The following is an 18,299-nucleotide window of genomic DNA, read 5'->3' as shown; positions in this document are numbered from 1 at the left end:
TTGATCACAGCGCCGACATCTGTTTCTGTTTTCATTGTACTGTATGTTTTCAAAAGACAGGAAACTATTGGTATAATTTTGCTTGACTTTACAAATTTCTCTACGGATACTTCTTTTGTCACAGCTTCCATAGGTTTTAAAATATTTATAAGATCTTTGATACCATCTAGTTGACTGGCTGTTAACATAGGTGGATCTTTCGGATAATTGAGTAATATGGGGGCAAGTAGCTCCGATAACCTTACAAACTGAACCAGCTGATAGTAAATTGAATTCCAGCGTGTGCAAACTGACTGAATTAATTTGAGTGGTACTGTTATATCATTTTGCGCTTCACGAAGAACATCAGCTACATTTACATTTTGTTTACAGTATCTAGTTATATCTTTTACAGTATTTAGTAACTGTTCGGCACTTTCAATACGACCTTTTTCTTCAAAAGGTTTTTGAGCTGTTATATTCAAAGTGTGGGTAAAACACCATAAGTGTTTTTGTTTGCCAAATGCAATTGTTACGGCCATGACGATATTCGCACCATTATCAGTAACAACTGCTGCAACTTTTTCTGAAGTTATACCCCATTTTGTAGTCATTTTTATTAATACTTGATATAAGTACTCAGCATTATGGGGCTGATTGTCAGTTAAATAGGACACACCAAAATTTATACTGATTAGTTCATTTCCACATATAAAATGTCCAGGTAAACCCATGTAGCTTCTAGTATTATGTGTATCTGTCCAGATGTCCGTAGTTAAACATATTGACTCTACTTCTAAAAGCTTTTCTTTGAATTGCAAAGAAAGAACATTATATTTGTCATCTATCATTTGTGTAATTGTCTACCGTGAAGGAAGTTTATATAAAGGCACTGCTGTTTTCATTAAGTATGTGAAACCTTCTTTTTCAACTGTATTTAATGGCAATGTATCCTTGCAAATCATTAACATGATAGCATTACTCAGTTGTCCATACTTCTGTCCGTTTACTGAAAAAAAAAATTGAAGACATACATTATCACCGCCCATAAATGTACAATGACCATAATCAACAAAGTAAGTAATTTATTAGGTAGATAACAAAAAATCTTACCATTGAATGCTTTAATATTATTAACACATGAATCCATAGTTAGTTGATTAAGTTTTGATTTTTTCACTGATCCTGATGATGACGCTGTACTTTCTAAGTCAGAATCATAGTACTCTTTTGAACTGGTCAAACTCAAAACATCATTTATGCCAAATTTTTGCTGAGATGTCGACGTAGTAGCAATATCGTCATTTGTCTGAAAAGAATTACGTTTTTGTATACTATTATACATTTTCAAACAAGCATGCATTAAAAAAAAGGCAAAGGCATATGTTATATTGTAAGGAAAAGGTGCAGGTACACACAGTAGACACTCCAGTTTCTTTTTTGTCAACACCAACACCAATACCATCTGTTGCCACCACCAGTTTCCGTTAACTTACGGACTTAATACATGGATGCCTTCGTAATAAATGGTTGCGTAAGTTTGTTGTATTCCCGCATGTTTTGACTTCGATATGACAATACTTGCATACGCTACTTGATCCCTTTTTTACAAAGTGATACCATGTATCACTTTTAGTTGACATTTCAGGCTAACAAAAAATAACAATACTTTAACAAAAATGCAAACTGCAACGCACGTTCCTCGATAAATGAATTTCAATCTAATCACTTACTATTTTTCGAATTAAAATGAATGCTGAGAATATGTAAATTTGAACAACTGGTGAATTTGAAAAATTAGCGACGGAGCCAGGAATCGAACCTGGAATCTAGCGATGCTTTACCGGAGACTTACTCCACTAGACCACCTAGCCGCCCTGACTCTGTTGTCTTTAATTTCTCTCATAACCAGTGAGTTCAAATTTGTTTTCATGTGCCCGATTTGTATGAGTAAGAATTTCTTCTCTGCATGCACGATGTAAGGAGACTGTAGTGTGTAGATGTTTATGTTTACCCTTTTCAATCCTTTGCTTCCGATGAGAAGCCCGTAAGACGGCAATGCCGTCTAATAAATGAGATGCGGGTGTGCAAATCATTAATCTACGAGAGAAATTTGAACTCACTGGTTATGAGAGAAATTAAAGACAACAGAGTCAGGGCGGCTAGGTGGTCTAGTGGAGTAAGTCTCCGGTAAAGCATCGCTAGATTCCAGGTTCGATTCCTGGCTCCGTCGTTAATTTTTCAAATTCACCAGTTGTTCAAATTTACATATTCTCAACAAAATTCTCTCGTAGATTAATGATTTGCACACCCGCATCTCATTTATTAGACGGCATTGCCGTCTTACGGGCTTCTCATCGGAAGCAAAGGTTTGAAAAAGGTAAACATAAACATCTACACACTACAGTCTCCTTACATCGTGCATGCAGAGAAGAAATTCTTACTCATAAAATGAATGCTATATGAACACGATCACGGTACTATTTATTCCATTACTATAAATTTTTATAGTAAAAATAATATTTATCCACAGTATATTTTTGATAAATAAACTCACTCACAAGAATAGGTTAGTTAGAATAGTTAGGTTAGGTTTGAGTATTGGACGTTTAGAGACGCGCCCGGAAAAATAAAATGTTTTTTTTTGTTAACCATGCGTTTTGTTAACGCAAGTAACGCCACCTCTGGGAGTGTTCATAAAAATGTACTCTATGATGCGTTCAAATTATCGACCAAGTACTACCGGTTGCTTTTGCGTCCGATAACAGCAAAAAATTAATTGATAGATCCGATTCGGGAGGTTTATGGATCGATTCATTGAATCGATGTAGGGTTCAAAATCGATCTGAAGAATTGATTATATTATTCAAAATAATCGATTTTTCGATTAAGCGATTTTGAATCGACATGCATACTCTCACGCTGCAACGTCACTAATTTCAAAATTGGTCGGAGTTGAATTTTGCCAAAAGGAGGCTAAAAAAAAAATTTTACATTTTTTCGGTCCAGAATTTATCGTCACGTTTTATTTTATCAAAAATCAATCCCTTTGGCGTCCAAACTATAAAATAGCACCACTTCCTATTCGTAATGTGTAGAAGACCTTGGACCTGATACATGTAATTATTCTATATGCATATAAATAGCTTGAATCTCCATTAGAAGATTTTCCAAAGAAATAGTTAAAGAATATAATAGAAAAAATATAATATTTATAGGAAGAAAATATACTGTTTTAATTAACTATGCTATGCTTAGATCTATGTAATTCCCGATAAAAAAAAAATTATTTTTCTGTACGAACATTTCGAGCATTAGATAAAGTTTCTATAATGCATATTATGCTTCCTTTGATTATGTTCGTTTTAAAAAATTTGCCACCGACAAATTATATTACACACCTAAATAGGAATAGTAGGCGAGGCGGGGGGGGTCGTTAACTTTTACTTATATCATTTGAAGGGAGGCGGGATCTTTAAATTTAACAGTGGATGACGAAGGCGCTGGAGAGGGGGGGGGGTCACAAACCCTAACAATTCGATGACATAATCTCTGGACACCACCTTAGTCCTACATCAAATCTTGGGGTGTACCAAAACATTCTATTAACGCAGTGTCTAACGACATTTGAAATGTTTCGTACGTTAATTTTATTGAAAATCATTTCATGCTATGAACTTGATTTGTAACACAAAACAGGAGTAAATTGTGTTTCACTTATAAACGTTCATAAGCGATTTTTTTTTTTTTTATATGATTATTTTACAACTGCAATTGAAAAAATCTCATAACAAAAATGCCATAGCCCACATTCATCAAGATTAATTATATCGTTTCAGCTGACATCGAAGCTGTAAGAAATGGACAGTGGCTGGAAGGCAGGCCTTTAATGGTAATCAACTTTTAATGATCGAATGTTGTACGAAATTGTACATCATTCTCCTCCTTGATATAATCAGTGTCTTCTTTTGACTCTGCAATGACTCTTCATAAAGATAATGTATTTTATTTCTACATTTTGCCTTTTGGTGACAAAAATGAATTTCGTTCACAACGCTTCGTACAGTCCGCTCTCATAATAGTACCGGCGATGGGGGAGTAGGGAGTATTTTTCTTGGAACTCAGGTACCCCCACCACTGACGCGCGTTCACGCCGTCGGATTTATCGTCTCTCTCTCGTAATAGTGCCGCCGCACCGGGTAAACTGTGACTACTCGTGTATATTTATATTCGTTTTCCTTATCATATAAACATGGATTATTTCGATTTTCGAAATTCAATTTCTTTTTCTAAACTTCGTTATTTAACGAAAACTTTTCACACGTATTCCCATTTATTCCACGAAATGTGTTAAAAATACACTTTGATATAGTAAAATCATCAAATGTATATGATCTCTATTTCTTTGAATAAAATCGATTATTATATTAATGATAATAATCGAAATTTATAATGATATTATTACTATATTATGAATTTTGTGACGAAATAACATTATTAAAAAAATAATGACTATAATTTGAATTTAAAGCAGAGAATTATACGCGATTTAGCCAGCGTTTGGCACTGTTGAGAGAGACGATTATAAAACCCGAAGTGAGCTCGTGGTGGGGGTTACGTTCGAGCGAGAATTAGGGGAACCAGCACTATTAGGAGTGGCACTATTACGAGAGCGGACTGTATCTAACTCTGAGTATTTCAACCTTTTTCCTCAATCTCCATTTTTACGTCTAATGACAATTTTCGAACCTATGGTTGTAAGTAGCATTTCCTTTGGCCCTCTTTCTCCTTACAAGACCCAAGCTTCGCTTATCTCGTTTCACTTTCGTTCTCCCGAAGTCTTTCTCGAACCTTCTGGTATTGTCTTATCAGATAATGTATGAAGCATAAAGTCTGATGAAAAAAATAGTCATAGAAACAAAGTTAAAAATCACAAAAATGATTAACTCCCAATTTCGAAAGTGAAACTTGAATTTAACTGGCAGGAAATAAGCTCTCTATAGGTAATCTGTTACCTGAGTTATTTGCAGAAACGCAAAATTTTTCGACCAGTAAATTCTAGAATACTTGAACCGTTTTGTGTAAAATCTAGTCCACTGATTTGGCTATGTTATACTTGCAATTAGTACTCATTAGATTTTGAACAAAATCGACCGAGCATCTACGAGTGTCTTTCTTGGTAGAACCAAAATCTTCTCGTCGAAAATTGGTATTTCCCGCGAATAATGGGAGAACAGAAGGTCCCAAGACTGGTCTTTTAGGTCCATCAATTTTTCAACTTCTTTTATTTCTTCTCCCTATTTTTTCTTCTTGCACAATGCTTCTCGCACTTTCTTTTTTTTTTATATAGTTTAAGCTTTATAACTCTTTCAATACTTTTAATAATCATCTTTGACCATTTCCGTATATTGCTTTTCGTTTACTGGTTCTAGTCTATTTTACCTCAGATTAGTTTTTCTGTTACATTTTCTATAATACTCACAATGATAAGTGTGTTACGTTTTGGCCCTACCATTTCGATGTGAAGTCGATTCGGCGCGAGGACCTTTGGGCGTCCGACGTTTTGGCGTGGGAACGTTTCGGCGTAAGGATGTTTCAACGTCCAGACAATGTGACACTACGGTGTTGAATTGTCGTTCCAAAATGTGCACCAAAGTGCGCACGTTTAGGGTTAAATTTCAGGCATCAACACCCACTAAATGTGACGTCCGCCGCAGCGGCATCCGCAGATGGATCTGAAAAAATTTTACCGGTGGCCAAACTTTTTCCACCCGACTTTGGAGGCCTAACTCTTTCTAACGCTGTAGTGATATCACGGCTCGCGTTCATTGGCTGTTCACTAGCTCCGTAACATATATTGTAACGTGGAATTTCGAAAGCACATTACAAGAACCTTCCTGAACCTTAGACGGAACGCAAAATTATCATTTTCGCGGAATTAATTACGATAAATTTCGAAAAGAGCGCCAGAACAGTGGTGACGCATCCGAAGTTCCGTGAAGGGACAGTTCACGTGATATCGGATAAGATTTATTTCAGGCTTTTTATGCTTTGTGTTTGTCGAGTTTCGGTGGCATCAAGCAAGGAGTTGCTGACGATTTCAAAGAAGTTACGGAGTAGCGGTGTGCGCGAATTTCGAACAAAGGTTGTCGAGGCTGCAGCAAGAGAGCCAACATAGATCCCCGCAGCTATAGGGAGCCCAAGGCCGAAGAGAATCCCGCTAGTGGTCGACGAGCTGCAGCCTCTCCGCCTTTCCTCTCGCACGCTGCCCGTCGCAAAATTCTGCGGTGTTCAGGTTCTGTCGGGTGCGCGTCAGATTGCGCAATAAGCAAAATTGATTTGAAATCGATTGTTATCAATTCCTGTAAGACATGACATCACGTAACAGGGGGTGAAAAGAGATCCCACGTTGAGGGAGATCGATAGATTTTGAATCACTGTCGTCTTGGCGTTTCGTGCTGTAAGAAGTTTCGCTAGTTTCCAGTTTTGTTTTAACTCTTTTGCGCAATAGATAATTATTTCTGTTGGACCGAAAAAGCTACAGTCGCGTTGGAGCTTTTCTGTGTTGGCTATATTCGGAGGGTAGGTATTGCTTATTGCGATTGAATTTCGTATTTCGAATATTAGCGGCTTGCTGAGTAACAGTTAGCCGTTTTGAATTACGATTACGGCAAGTGCTCGAAATTCGTCTGCCAATCTCTGTGCTTGATGACCGAAGCTTGAGCTGCCTGTTAGAGAATTGATTTGATTTCGTTTGCAAAAGATTACGACTAGAGTTATGATTTTGGTGAACCTCTGATTTGCTGTCAATTGCGTACACCCAAAATTCGGTTGTTCTGGGTCGAATCGCGTCTGTACGTTGGGTAGGTCGATTTTCGAATAGTGTCACGGATAGTCATGTGTGAGAGGTCGAAGTAGCGTCTGTGTTGTTTTGATATGACGGTTGATGTTACGAATTACGGATGAGTTTATGATGAAATTCACAGAATTACAAGTTTGGGATGAATTGCGTTTACAACTTGCTAGATTTACGTTATAATTTCTATTACGTTGTTGAATTTTGTTACGGTTGCGATTACGATTACTACAATTCGCTATAACGACTACGTTTAGCGTTATGGACTTTGTGATTACGGTTACGATTATGTTTTGAGAATACAAGTTATGGCTACGATTACGCTGTGTTTAAAGGAGTTACGAGTATGATTACGATTTGGTTGGGTTTCGGTTACGGGTTTAGTTGACTAATTTGTTACGATACGGAATTGCGATTACGATTACGTGCGGTTTTAGTAGAGTGTAAGAGTTACGGTTTAGTAGGATTACGAATTAAGAGGGCCACTCCCTATAGACACTTCAAAAAATGCATTTTTTTTTTGTATTGCCCAAGTTTATATTTTAAAACCTGTAGAATACGATGCAGTTAGTGATTTTGGTGAATTCTCAAAAATGACGTCTTGAGATCCTTTAAACTCCGATCGGCAACGAATCGAACGGCAAGAGAAGCGCAGCTTCATAGTTACAAGAGGCCCGTAAGTCACACAGGAAGAAGATGGATCGGCAAAATTAGTATTACGAGAAATATGAAGGACTGTTATATGGTGCTGAAATAGCTAACTAGTTGGTAAGTTACAGAATCAAACGTGCCGAAAGGTGCCCTTGCCGAAACTTTGAACGTGGTTATCTCTAAACTTTTTTTTTACACACGTTGAAAATCGGTGTACACGATTACTCAGAAACTATTTGACCAATGAAGCTCATATTTGGTAAACGCTTTTATGGTACTTATGCCCAATTGATGAGCCTAAGAACGATTAAAATTATCAAAATAAATATCTTTTTGGCTGGGTTAGAATTTGTAATTATTTCCAACAAAATCAACTTTTTTGTTCTAGGACCATCCCTTTAGTCAATTATCACTATCATTATCAAAAAGCCTTAAAACAAAAAATTTTATTTCTGTATTATTTTATTTCTATAATATTTTATGTTATCTTTAGTTTACTTTGATTTGTATGATTTTTTTTTCACATGATTTCTGTAATTTGATGATCATTTTATGTGTAACTGAATCGTTATAGTTAAACTTCAACAAATCTGTTTCTTTTAGTTCGTTATCATTGCAGGTAGATCGATATCGGATAGAATTAACAGACGGCGTGCATTCATCTTGGGTAGTTGGACGGTAGTGCATAGCCGTGCCCACAGTCTACACTTGGTAAAACGCAGCCTGACGGCTACAGCCCTGCTCTGCAGTTTAACTGTTGATTTAATTAATCAAGATTTATCAGCTTCGGCTTCTGTGTTCAAGTCTCACGAGAGCGGGGCTCTGAATTTCTTGAGTCTGTAGTTGGAACGAAGCACTAGTCTTTGCCCGTGTCTTCGATCAGGTAGCAACGATCAAAAACCCTTGTCTCCGGGAGGAAAGTATCGGCTGTATTGCCCTTGTCTATCTATAGGAGCAACGGTGAAAAATCCTTGTCTACGATCAAGACAGCGCCGGTTATTCCCGAGCCAATGAAAGCCTTTAGACTAATCAGGGTGTTTTCGGGTCGACGAGACTGGTCCAACATTTAGCACACCAGAGGAAATCCTATTGATGTTTCTTATTCTTTTCTAATTACAGCACAAATTAAGCAAAGACACTCACAATAACGTAGTGTTCTCACAAGCCCAGGCATCGAGACCAACCGCACATGTCACGATGTATTATAAATTTAATTATGACACCGTTGAATGAAAGAATCGACTGTCAGGTTTTATCCTGAGCCAACAGGGGTTTCTCTAAAACGTACCAGCGCGGAAATAGCTTGCTTCAAAATGATAACTCCGAAACGTCCTGGTGTCAAAACGTTCTCTCGCCGAAAAGTCCTGCCACTAAAATGGTGTCACCGACACAGCAGTGCCAAAACGGCCTGCCTCCAATAAGGATGTTCAGCTGTGCAGCCAGTCAGATAAGCGATATTTAGGGCCTCATATCGGAATAATTCGATAATTATTGAACAAATATGCATCATGTTTGTAACGAGACACACGATAATGATCTTGTGGTTAGGACTGCAGTTTGGCATGTCATCGAGAAATGAATAAATTAAAACACCAAAAAATGGCCATTTTTTCGCACCGCGAATACTTTGAGCGCTAGTACTATGAGATCGGGTACAAATAGAGCAAAAATGCCCAGAATTAATCTCGTAAAGAGCAAAATTTAAAAAAAAATAGTCACTAACGACACCTTTATGTCTTCAATAGTGTGGCTGCGAGAGCGGTCCGAAAAGAAAACCTCGAAAACGCTGGGATTTACGAAATCCCCGAAAATCAGCCTTAATTGTAAGATTCATTTTGAGTGTGTCAATGTTAATGAAAAAAATCATGAACATTTTTGTGTGATAGATCATATGAAAGAAAAGAGTTTTTTAATTTAGAGGAACAACTTTCTTAGTTTTTATGAAAAATTGGCGCGAGAGTTTTTTGATTTGTTTACTATCAAATAGTGGCCATTCATTTACATGTGTGCTAAACATCAGAAGATCGAATTTCTGAGGCATTTCTAAAATAAAAGTGATTGCAAACCATCGAGCGTGTTTTGATTATTAGATCAAAAGTTACAGCAGCTCTGCAGAAAAATGTTATACAAAAAAGGACAACAAATGGTCGGCTTATTTCGAAATCTTGAAATAAAAACTTTATGAGGTATCAAACCTCTTTTTCCGTATGTTTTATTGCACCGTAAATATTTGCGATTTTTTTCGTCAACATTGACGGATTCAAATCAGTTTAACACCGAGTACTGTTTTTCTCGAATAGTTCTCACGGCTAAACTGTTGAAAATAGGTAAGTGTCGTTACGGACTGTCTTGTTTGAAAATTTTGTGCTCTACTAAACTGATTCTTCACATTTTTGTTCTACCTGTAGTTGTTCTGGTAGCGTTCGCGCTCATGATATCCGCAGTGTGAACAAATTGCCGTATTCGGTATGATTTTTTTTTTTTTGAAGGAGTGTAAATTCGAAAATTTGGTGATTTCGAAAAATTGACGGAGCCAGGAATCGAATCTGGCGTCTAGAGATGCTTGAACGGAGCCTTACTCCACTAGACCACCTAGCCGCCCTGACTCTGTTAATTTTTCGAAATCATCAAATTTTCAAATTACACTCCTTCAACAATATTCTTCTCGTAAAAAAATGATTTGCACATCCGCATATCATTAATTAGACGGCTTCGCTTGCCTCCGTGGCTTCCCATCAAGAAGCAAGGATTCAAAAAGGTAAACACACCATCTACACATTAAAGTCCTATATATACACGGTGCTTGAAGAGACGAAATTTTTTATACATAATTTTTTTTTCTTTAATCATGCCAACCTATAGTACCAACAACTGCAATCTTTATCATGTACGTCGTTCTGAACATGATCCATATTCTTTCATGAACTACAGAATTATTTTAATTCAAACTGTTCATTTCCCTGGCCCGTAATTCGAATCTTTCGGCTCTCGCTTTTCTTATAAAACTTGTTTAGTAGTTTTTTTCAGATTTTCCGCCCATGTTTATTTCATATCCCCTCCTCCACACTTTTCTTTTCATTGGGGTTTGTATTATAACTTTATATACTTCCGTACACAGGGTACTTGTGTAGTCTATAATTATTGTACATTTTTGTCCAAGATACGTGGAATTTCTTCATTATCTTTCCAATTACCATTGAGAATATTCAAACACCGTTCTTTAACTAGCCTTATCAAGAGATCCCCGTTTCTGTAACTTACTTTATCTCTGGACACTTTTTGCTTTTCCTTGCATCAACTCTCCGTTGCAAGATCTTTCCTTTTATTTTTCCGGTCGGGTTAAAATCATCTTTTATAACTAGTATCTCTTTTTCAGTGTCATTTACTTTGACCTTACCCTCTTCCCGTACCATATTAGTTATATTACACGTAATTATACAGTAAATATTCTCCAGTCCCTTTCGCCAAGTCTGATTTTCTGTTTGACTTATTAAGAGTTCTCACTTTTTTCTTTTTTATCAACCTATATCTGACTGTTTAACGTCTTTTCTATTGCATTTCCCTTTTTTCTCACGCCGATTAGCACTGATATTCATATAATCCGGGCAAATTTGTTTTATTGGTTATTCTGTTTACTTGTTCTAATGTGCTGTTAGTGTTATCCATCTTCCATCAAACCTGAATTTTACGTACTCACCGTAATAAGAATGCGGTGTGTCTGATATCCATATTGAATGAAATATAATTTTGACGTAGTTTTCCGTTCCAACTTTCAGTCTTTTCTGCTACCCAAATAATTTTTGCCCCTACTCCTCTTTTCCCTGTATTTTATATCTTCTACATCGCTACCATCGTTTCCACAAGAATATCTTTCCTTTTTTTAGTTGCCTTGATTCCAACGAGTCGTGATCGTCTTACAAAGAAATTATTTCGCTTCCTCTTTTCTCGTTAATTTTGAATTTTGAATTCATTTGCTCTAGCCCTTTTTCAAGATCCTGCATTCGTTGTATTTATATTTAACTGATGTATTTCTTCTTCAAATGCCCAATTTTCTATCCTAGCCTAGCTTTCACACCCCTAGCCCCGTCATTTTCGATTTTTTTTTTCATGCTTCTGAATCTCACGACACTTTTTCCTTTTTACTTTCCTATTATTCTCCCTTTTTTTACCTCTTGTTTGGTCACTATCCCATCATTTGTATTTTCCTTGCTTTAAGAAAAGTCATTCTGTAATTTTTTTTTTTTTATCCATTACGATTAATTTTAATGGCTCCATTATACTCTACTTCGTTATCCTTTAATGATTTGTCTTTTGTATTCCTACCGTCCTCAAATTTGCAATAATGGACTTTTCTTTGTCTTTGCGAACTCTTAGAAATTTACGATTAATCCTTAACAGCGCTGCAGTTTTTTCTGTCATTTGAGAGTTTTCAATTTTTCAAAGCTCTTCTTCCAAACATCTGGACAATTATTTCCTGCTTCTTATATTCTTTAGCGGCCCCATCGCGTATGAAAGTAATCCTATTCAATTTGATTAGTCACCACTGTCGCAAAAGAAGACACCGCATAGTTGAGTCGAATTCATTAGATATATATGAAATGATTCTTCTTTAAACGCTCATGTCTCTCTTGAAAAAGAGTATTGAATCATGTAGATTCCAAATTTTTTTCCAGTGTTACATGTACTGCCTTTGGGAGCAGTTTGGCTTGGTGGATGACAAACGAGAACTCAGCTTGAACGGAATGCTAACTTTTTTCCAACGAATGCCAGCGTATCGGGCAGAAGTTCAAAGAGCTATCCGCGAGTGCAAGAGGATCGGTAAATACTTTGGTATCTTGGGTGTCGTTATTTCTCTGTTTTTCTTTTACAATTATCACAGCTCGGCAACTTGTTGAATTTTGTGTAAATAAATTGTTTCAGCCGGTGGTGACAATTGTCAGTATGCCTACACGTTCAACAAATGCTATGCGGAAAGATCTCCAAGGGTAAGTTTGAATCAATTTGAAGCAATTCAATGCAATTCATATCCCGGGAAAAAGCAATTACAGCGCAAATTATACAAATTTCGCGTTGTTCGTACGAGATAATGTGTAATGGTTACGGTTATGCCTGTGAAAATAGGTAACCGAACTTTTTTCAGTATTCGGGGTGCCATGGTAACCTACCACGTTGTTCATAGGGGATGAGTATGTTGTAGCTCCGTCACACATTCAACAAAGAGACGCTAAAGTTATTCTAACTATTCGGAAGTGACGTCAATATTTAAAATACGGGTGCACTACGTTTCGGCGCAGGACTTTTTGGTGCGGCCATATTGGTGCGAGGACATTTTGGTGCACGGCTTTTGGGCATGGCGGCGTTTCGGCGTGCAGATGTCTTGGCGCGAAGACATTTCAACGCGACGAACTTTTTTAGCGCGGAATCGTTTTGGTATGATATGATCAGAATTATATTGACGCTGAAGTTAGCCGCAGGATTCAGACGTAAAATGCTGAAATCCAGACACGAATAGAGGCCTGGGGCCCCCGACCTAAAATTTTCAACTCTCACGTTCTAGCATACGTAAAGTAGTGTCAATACTCGAATTGATATAGAAATTGGTGAAAATATACGGAAGACATTTACGAGCTCCCGGGAAACAACGACTATTTAGCGGTCTTCGAGTATCAGAAGTACTAAACACAGCTGTTCACAGGCATATTCTTGCGTTCCCTGATGAAACTTATACAATTATTTTCGGGGTAAAAAAAGTAACATTTCCGAATTTTTAACATTTTTTACAATTTTTCGAGTTATTTGCCACAACTCTTAACTTAGACAATTTCACTTTTTTGTCGATTCGAGAGAATTTACCATTTTTTTCGGGCTTGAAACTTCGCGGTCCCTGATAAAACTCGTACCGCTGTTACGCTCCAACGTACCTTCTTCGAATTTCTATTTCACTTAATACAAGCAAGCATATTTCTCTAGTAAAGTCATGTACAGTTCCGAATATTAGGGTTTATAAACGATCAGATTAGCCAGCACCAAGAACCAAACTGAGAAACCCTGAGCTAGGTATAAGCGGCTCCACCTGAAAGTCTCTCTCTTAATAAGCCAAATTTTTCATCAATAATTAAGACAAACCGCCGATACTATATACACTAAATTAAAATAGGATACCTAGGATGTGTGGAAATAACAATGAGACATCTTTCGTTAATACTCTAATTATACAATTGTCAATAACGAGAACCCTTAGAGCACACAAGTCGTGCTCTGGCGTAGGACTCGAACTGTGGATCACCACCAGGGAACAGTCTCAGTACTAATGCAAGGAGAGTTCTGGGTCCAGATTCCTACTACCGACACTTAGCGATATCATACTCAGACTCAAACCTATCTCCACGATGACGTCACCGCTGTCGACTCTTGCTGTACCGACCCGAAGGCCAAAATTGCGCGGCTATACCAGCAATTTTATCTACCGAAGGTTAAAACCAAGCTGTCTTACCAACAATTTTATCAACCGAAGGTGAAAATCATGCTGGTTTACCAACAATATCATTCTCATCCCCTACCGATAATCGAAGTATAGAAGAGACGCAAATCCTTCTCTCTGGAACGTTCATCGTGCAATCAACCTGCCAATCTGAGAAATGTTCTACAATGAACTACACCACATTCTTGTCCTTGTCTTGATATTCTGTACCTTATGATTAGTTGTGAAAACTGTTGGCTTCGAAGTGATATGAAACACCCTACATTCCACGATTAATCGTTCCGTGAATTGTTTTCGTCAACCCGGATGCCGGTGTGATATCAAATACTTTAAATGATAGTTAGAACTGAAAATTTTAGCGTCAGTCTGAAGCTGTTCTTCCTACACATGAAAAGTACTTCCCAACAACGTGATGTTAAAAAACGACTGGAACTTTTGATAAAGAATAGTGAAGAGGTGAAACATCTATTCAACTTCTGATTGAGTTTTAAATCTAAGAAATATTGATGAGAGTGTTATTCTGAACATCAACGAGAAAATATGATGATTGTCAAGCTGCGTTTGAACGTCGCAATTGTAATATAAACTATTCAATGAAGCTGGAGTGGGCTCAGTCGAGGACAGAGCGCGAGGTTGACTAGCAGCTGAGGTAGTATACAGTCAATAGGATGCAAGGTCGGAACATACGCATTGACGCACACACAGACACATACGATTTGCCTTCTAAAAATGATTCTCACAATGGCAAACAATCATTCAAGTTTCAACTTGTTAAACGTATATGAGAAGAAGAAAGCTAAAGGTGAAATCCGAGAAATGTTTGAAATTGATAAACATTGTAGAACCTGCGTACTAAATCTTGGGTAAGTCACCGTCAATGTTTGAAAATAGATTAAATTTGGAACTCAAAGTATCCGGTCTCTGGAAAAAAAATTTACGAAAGGCATCGGAGAAAAAACAAGAATTATCACAACGATCAGACTCTGCTGGCGACAAAATTGAAATGGCTTCAAAAAAGAAGTGAAAGTACGCGCAAGCAAAAAGGAAGCAATCGAGTAAACTGGAAAGAATTGAAGTCTGCTTTGAATGCAAGAATTCGAACTGGATCCATTGTCCATTTAAAATACAAAGACGTGGAGAGTCTTCTAAACGAAGCAAACAAGACTATTACTGTGACAAGACTGAAAAACGCTTCGCAAAGAGAAGCCTGAAAGTAATTGTTATCCACACTTGTAAATGCAACGTAAGAAAAGATGATCACATGATTAAAAAAATCAAATCAAGTTGACTATAGTCATTACACTTACGCGAACTATACTTATCTCGGAGCAACATAACCGCACTAAATGGCACTAAACAAGGTTGCATCGTAGTTGGGTATGAAGTGTTAATAAACGAAACTTTTTGCCAATAAAATAAACAATGAGTAAAATGTGTGTGATTGGCCGATACTATTTTAATGCTATTCACAACATAAAGAAAGCAAAAGCCAGAATGTTACGAAAACAGTCCAGACTCACCTAGCATATAAATATAAAGTAAAGCATATTGCATACTCTAATAACGTATACTTTTGTCACAAGTATATTTTTATTTGTCGATAGTAAAGTAAATTAATTTTTCTGATCAAAACTTTATTTTCATTTGCCACATTATTTATTTTGTGCCACAGCCCACAGAGTATCACCAAAAAAAGTAAATCCACATTGCAGCTAGCTCCTAATTTATGTGACACCGGTTGCATGTTACTCGTATTATAACAAATTTTACGATGGTCATGCATAAATTTGTGTGTTTCGTAATAAGAAACTTTTTTTTACAACAATCGTAAAAATGGATGAGTAGCAGTCGATATATTTATATTTTCCCGCTAGCCGGAAAACAGCGGATCCACACTGTTAATAGCGCCACCTTAGTTCCCGAAAAATGGGACAAATTTCTGTTAGTAAAATATGGCGGAGATTTGTCTCCTTCTACTCCATATGTTGACAGTCGCTGCATCTTACTGCCCAAATTTGTTACCTATCGTTGAGAACCCTTCGGCAAAGGCACACGCAGGGTGCCTCCCGACCAAAGTTTTTCGGCTGAAGAGTAACGGTATTACCGCAAGTCAGAGTCGTTTCCACCGTTCGCGTCGTATTGGCAGTGTACATCTGCCTACGATATGACTATGATCCTAACTGACAGGAATCTAGCATCGAGTCTCAAAGATACTCTCTACGGCGATAACAACCACTGGGATGGTAGTACTTGAAGATTGGTCTGGCGCCTAGCCGGGAGGTAGTAAAGTGCGCTCCTCGCGTATCCATGTACGCCGTCTCCACGGCATCCGGAAAAGCGGTCGGCTGGCTCCATCTGGAAAAGTGATCACTCATCTGTCGAAAGGATTTTACATCCTGTACGCTGACAGTCGAAGTTGTAAGAGAGGGTCAGATAGACGGTAAATCCTAGCCCAGACGCATTCTGAGGCACAACAGGGGCAGCCACATCAGGCAGTCGGCAGATGAGGTAATCGGGAGAATAGTTCATAGTGATCAGTAGATGATGGTCTTTTAGTAGTAGGAATCATTATCGTCCTGGTACTGTGTTTGCTTGCACTGAAATGCGAAATACACAGTTTAAAAAAAAAAAATTAGTTTCTAGTAGTTTGTCGGCTAACTTGTATAGAGTTTGCTTGCAGTACCCGTCCAGGGACGCGTTTTCCGGCATTTCCCTGCAATTGAGTGCCGTTGTGCCGAGTCGTTCTAAAACACCACGTTACACATCGTATATACTTGCAAATTTTAAACTAATATTGCTGGTAAGATATTGTTTAAGTATGAAATCATCTTTCAGGGGGGGAAAAAGCGTCGTCTGAATTTAAATATGATGGTACTTCGGGAAAGCTCGACGCTGACATTTTGGAGCATTATGAAGTAAGAGATCAAAGATTGTAAAAAATTGTGTGTTGTGATGATTGGATGACATCTAAATACACACGTTGAAAATCAGAATAACAACATGCGTTTGTTGTAGACAAGGCCCCTATCAGGACAAAAACATGACGCGATGTACGATGCGAAATTTTCTCGATATTCTCCGAAAAGCAAAATTATCTCCTGCTTCTCCAAAACAAGTATTAATTTCCCCAGGGAAAGTAATAAAGCTTCAGAATGCAAAAGATTACTCTACATAAAAGTCAACGTGTTTTGAAAAATTTTCTACAGTAAATAAGAAATATATACTGTAACGTGGTATTTTATACTACGTCATATGGGCTATAATAAAGCACTCCTTTATCCAAAGAATAACGCGAAACACGACGAAAGCACATTTGAAGCCAATACTCCAAGAAAAGACTAGATAATGTTAAATGAGATTTATGTATTAAGCTAATACCTGTCTATTTTCTACCTTTCGTACCACACTACGAGAGCCACTATGAAGACCATCGCTTCGAGAGAACCGGATATTGCAACGTAGAGGTTACGGACCGGGTCAATAGCGTCAGACGAGGAGTCAGTGAGCGCAGCATACCGCCGATCCGACTCCAGATGAATACCTACCTAAATTGCGTACAAAGCTGTGCGTAGTGTACAACGAAGGCCTCCAATTATTTAGACTTCTCGACCAGAAGCCGCATCATCGAATAAAGCTAATGCCGCTCAGATGCATCGCCAATGGCGTACAAGACTATGCGTCAAAACCACAACGAAGCCTCCTGTGGACGACTCTTATAAGCCTGAAGCTGAACCGACCATACCGCCTACGATGCCGTCAACTGTTAAGGAAGAACGTGTTTGCCTGATGCATACGTTTTATCCAGGGCTGCGGCGCGAGGACAAACACAGAGTGGCGGACCACGTTGACCTAGAGAATGCAATATGGGGATCCGGTACGAGGCCCTCGCCACCAGGACGTCTCGGTATCAGGGCCCTCATGCAAGAGTACGGAAGTGCAGCACCGAGAAATCGTCATCACGGAGAGTACAAGCATAGCAAGGAGTCGGCACAGGATCTATACTTTTTCGATATTGATACCGCAATATTGAGTACGATCGTTATGTCTTCAATTATCGTCGTCTATCAGCAAAATCTACTCACACATCGATACCGCAATACCGTGAACCTTTCCCTCTCAGGCATAGCACGAAACAGCTGACTGTAACCCCTCCACATATCGCATGATATAGGTATGTCAACGAAAGAGGCGAATACGAGTAAAGATGGACTATGTTAAGGCTAAGGACCGTAGGTGGTTTGAGGAAAGGAGAGGTAAACGACGCGGTAGAATAATAACCTTTGTTTAATCTTTGGAAACGTAATAATATTTCTTCATTAATTATACACTGCA

At 37.9% G+C, this 18,299-nt stretch overlaps 1 protein-coding gene across 3 annotated transcripts in view; it reads left to right on the top strand.

The window, feature by feature from the left end:
- LOC124302704 (pheromone-binding protein-related protein 6-like) overlaps positions 1–18,299 on the top strand; it is a 50,116-nt gene that overhangs the window by 13,520 nt on the left and 18,297 nt on the right. For 2 of the 3 annotated variants that reach the window (XM_046759153.1, XM_046759133.1), the window contains exons 3-5: positions 3,819–3,871; positions 12,160–12,316; positions 12,407–12,471. In XM_046759153.1, coding sequence (XP_046615109.1) covers positions 3,819–3,871; positions 12,160–12,316; positions 12,407–12,471 — 275 coding nt within the window. The remainder of the gene's footprint in view (positions 1–3,818; positions 3,872–12,159; positions 12,317–12,406; positions 12,472–18,299) is intronic. The other variant, XM_046759141.1, reaches the window with a different exon arrangement.

This window comes from Neodiprion virginianus, chromosome 1, assembly GCF_021901495.1.
Source record: "Neodiprion virginianus isolate iyNeoVirg1 chromosome 1, iyNeoVirg1.1, whole genome shotgun sequence".
NCBI classification, from domain to species: Eukaryota; Metazoa; Arthropoda; class Insecta; order Hymenoptera; family Diprionidae; genus Neodiprion; species Neodiprion virginianus.
The sequence above is the reverse complement of the archived record's forward strand: the minus strand, read 5'-3'. Positions and strand labels throughout refer to the sequence as shown.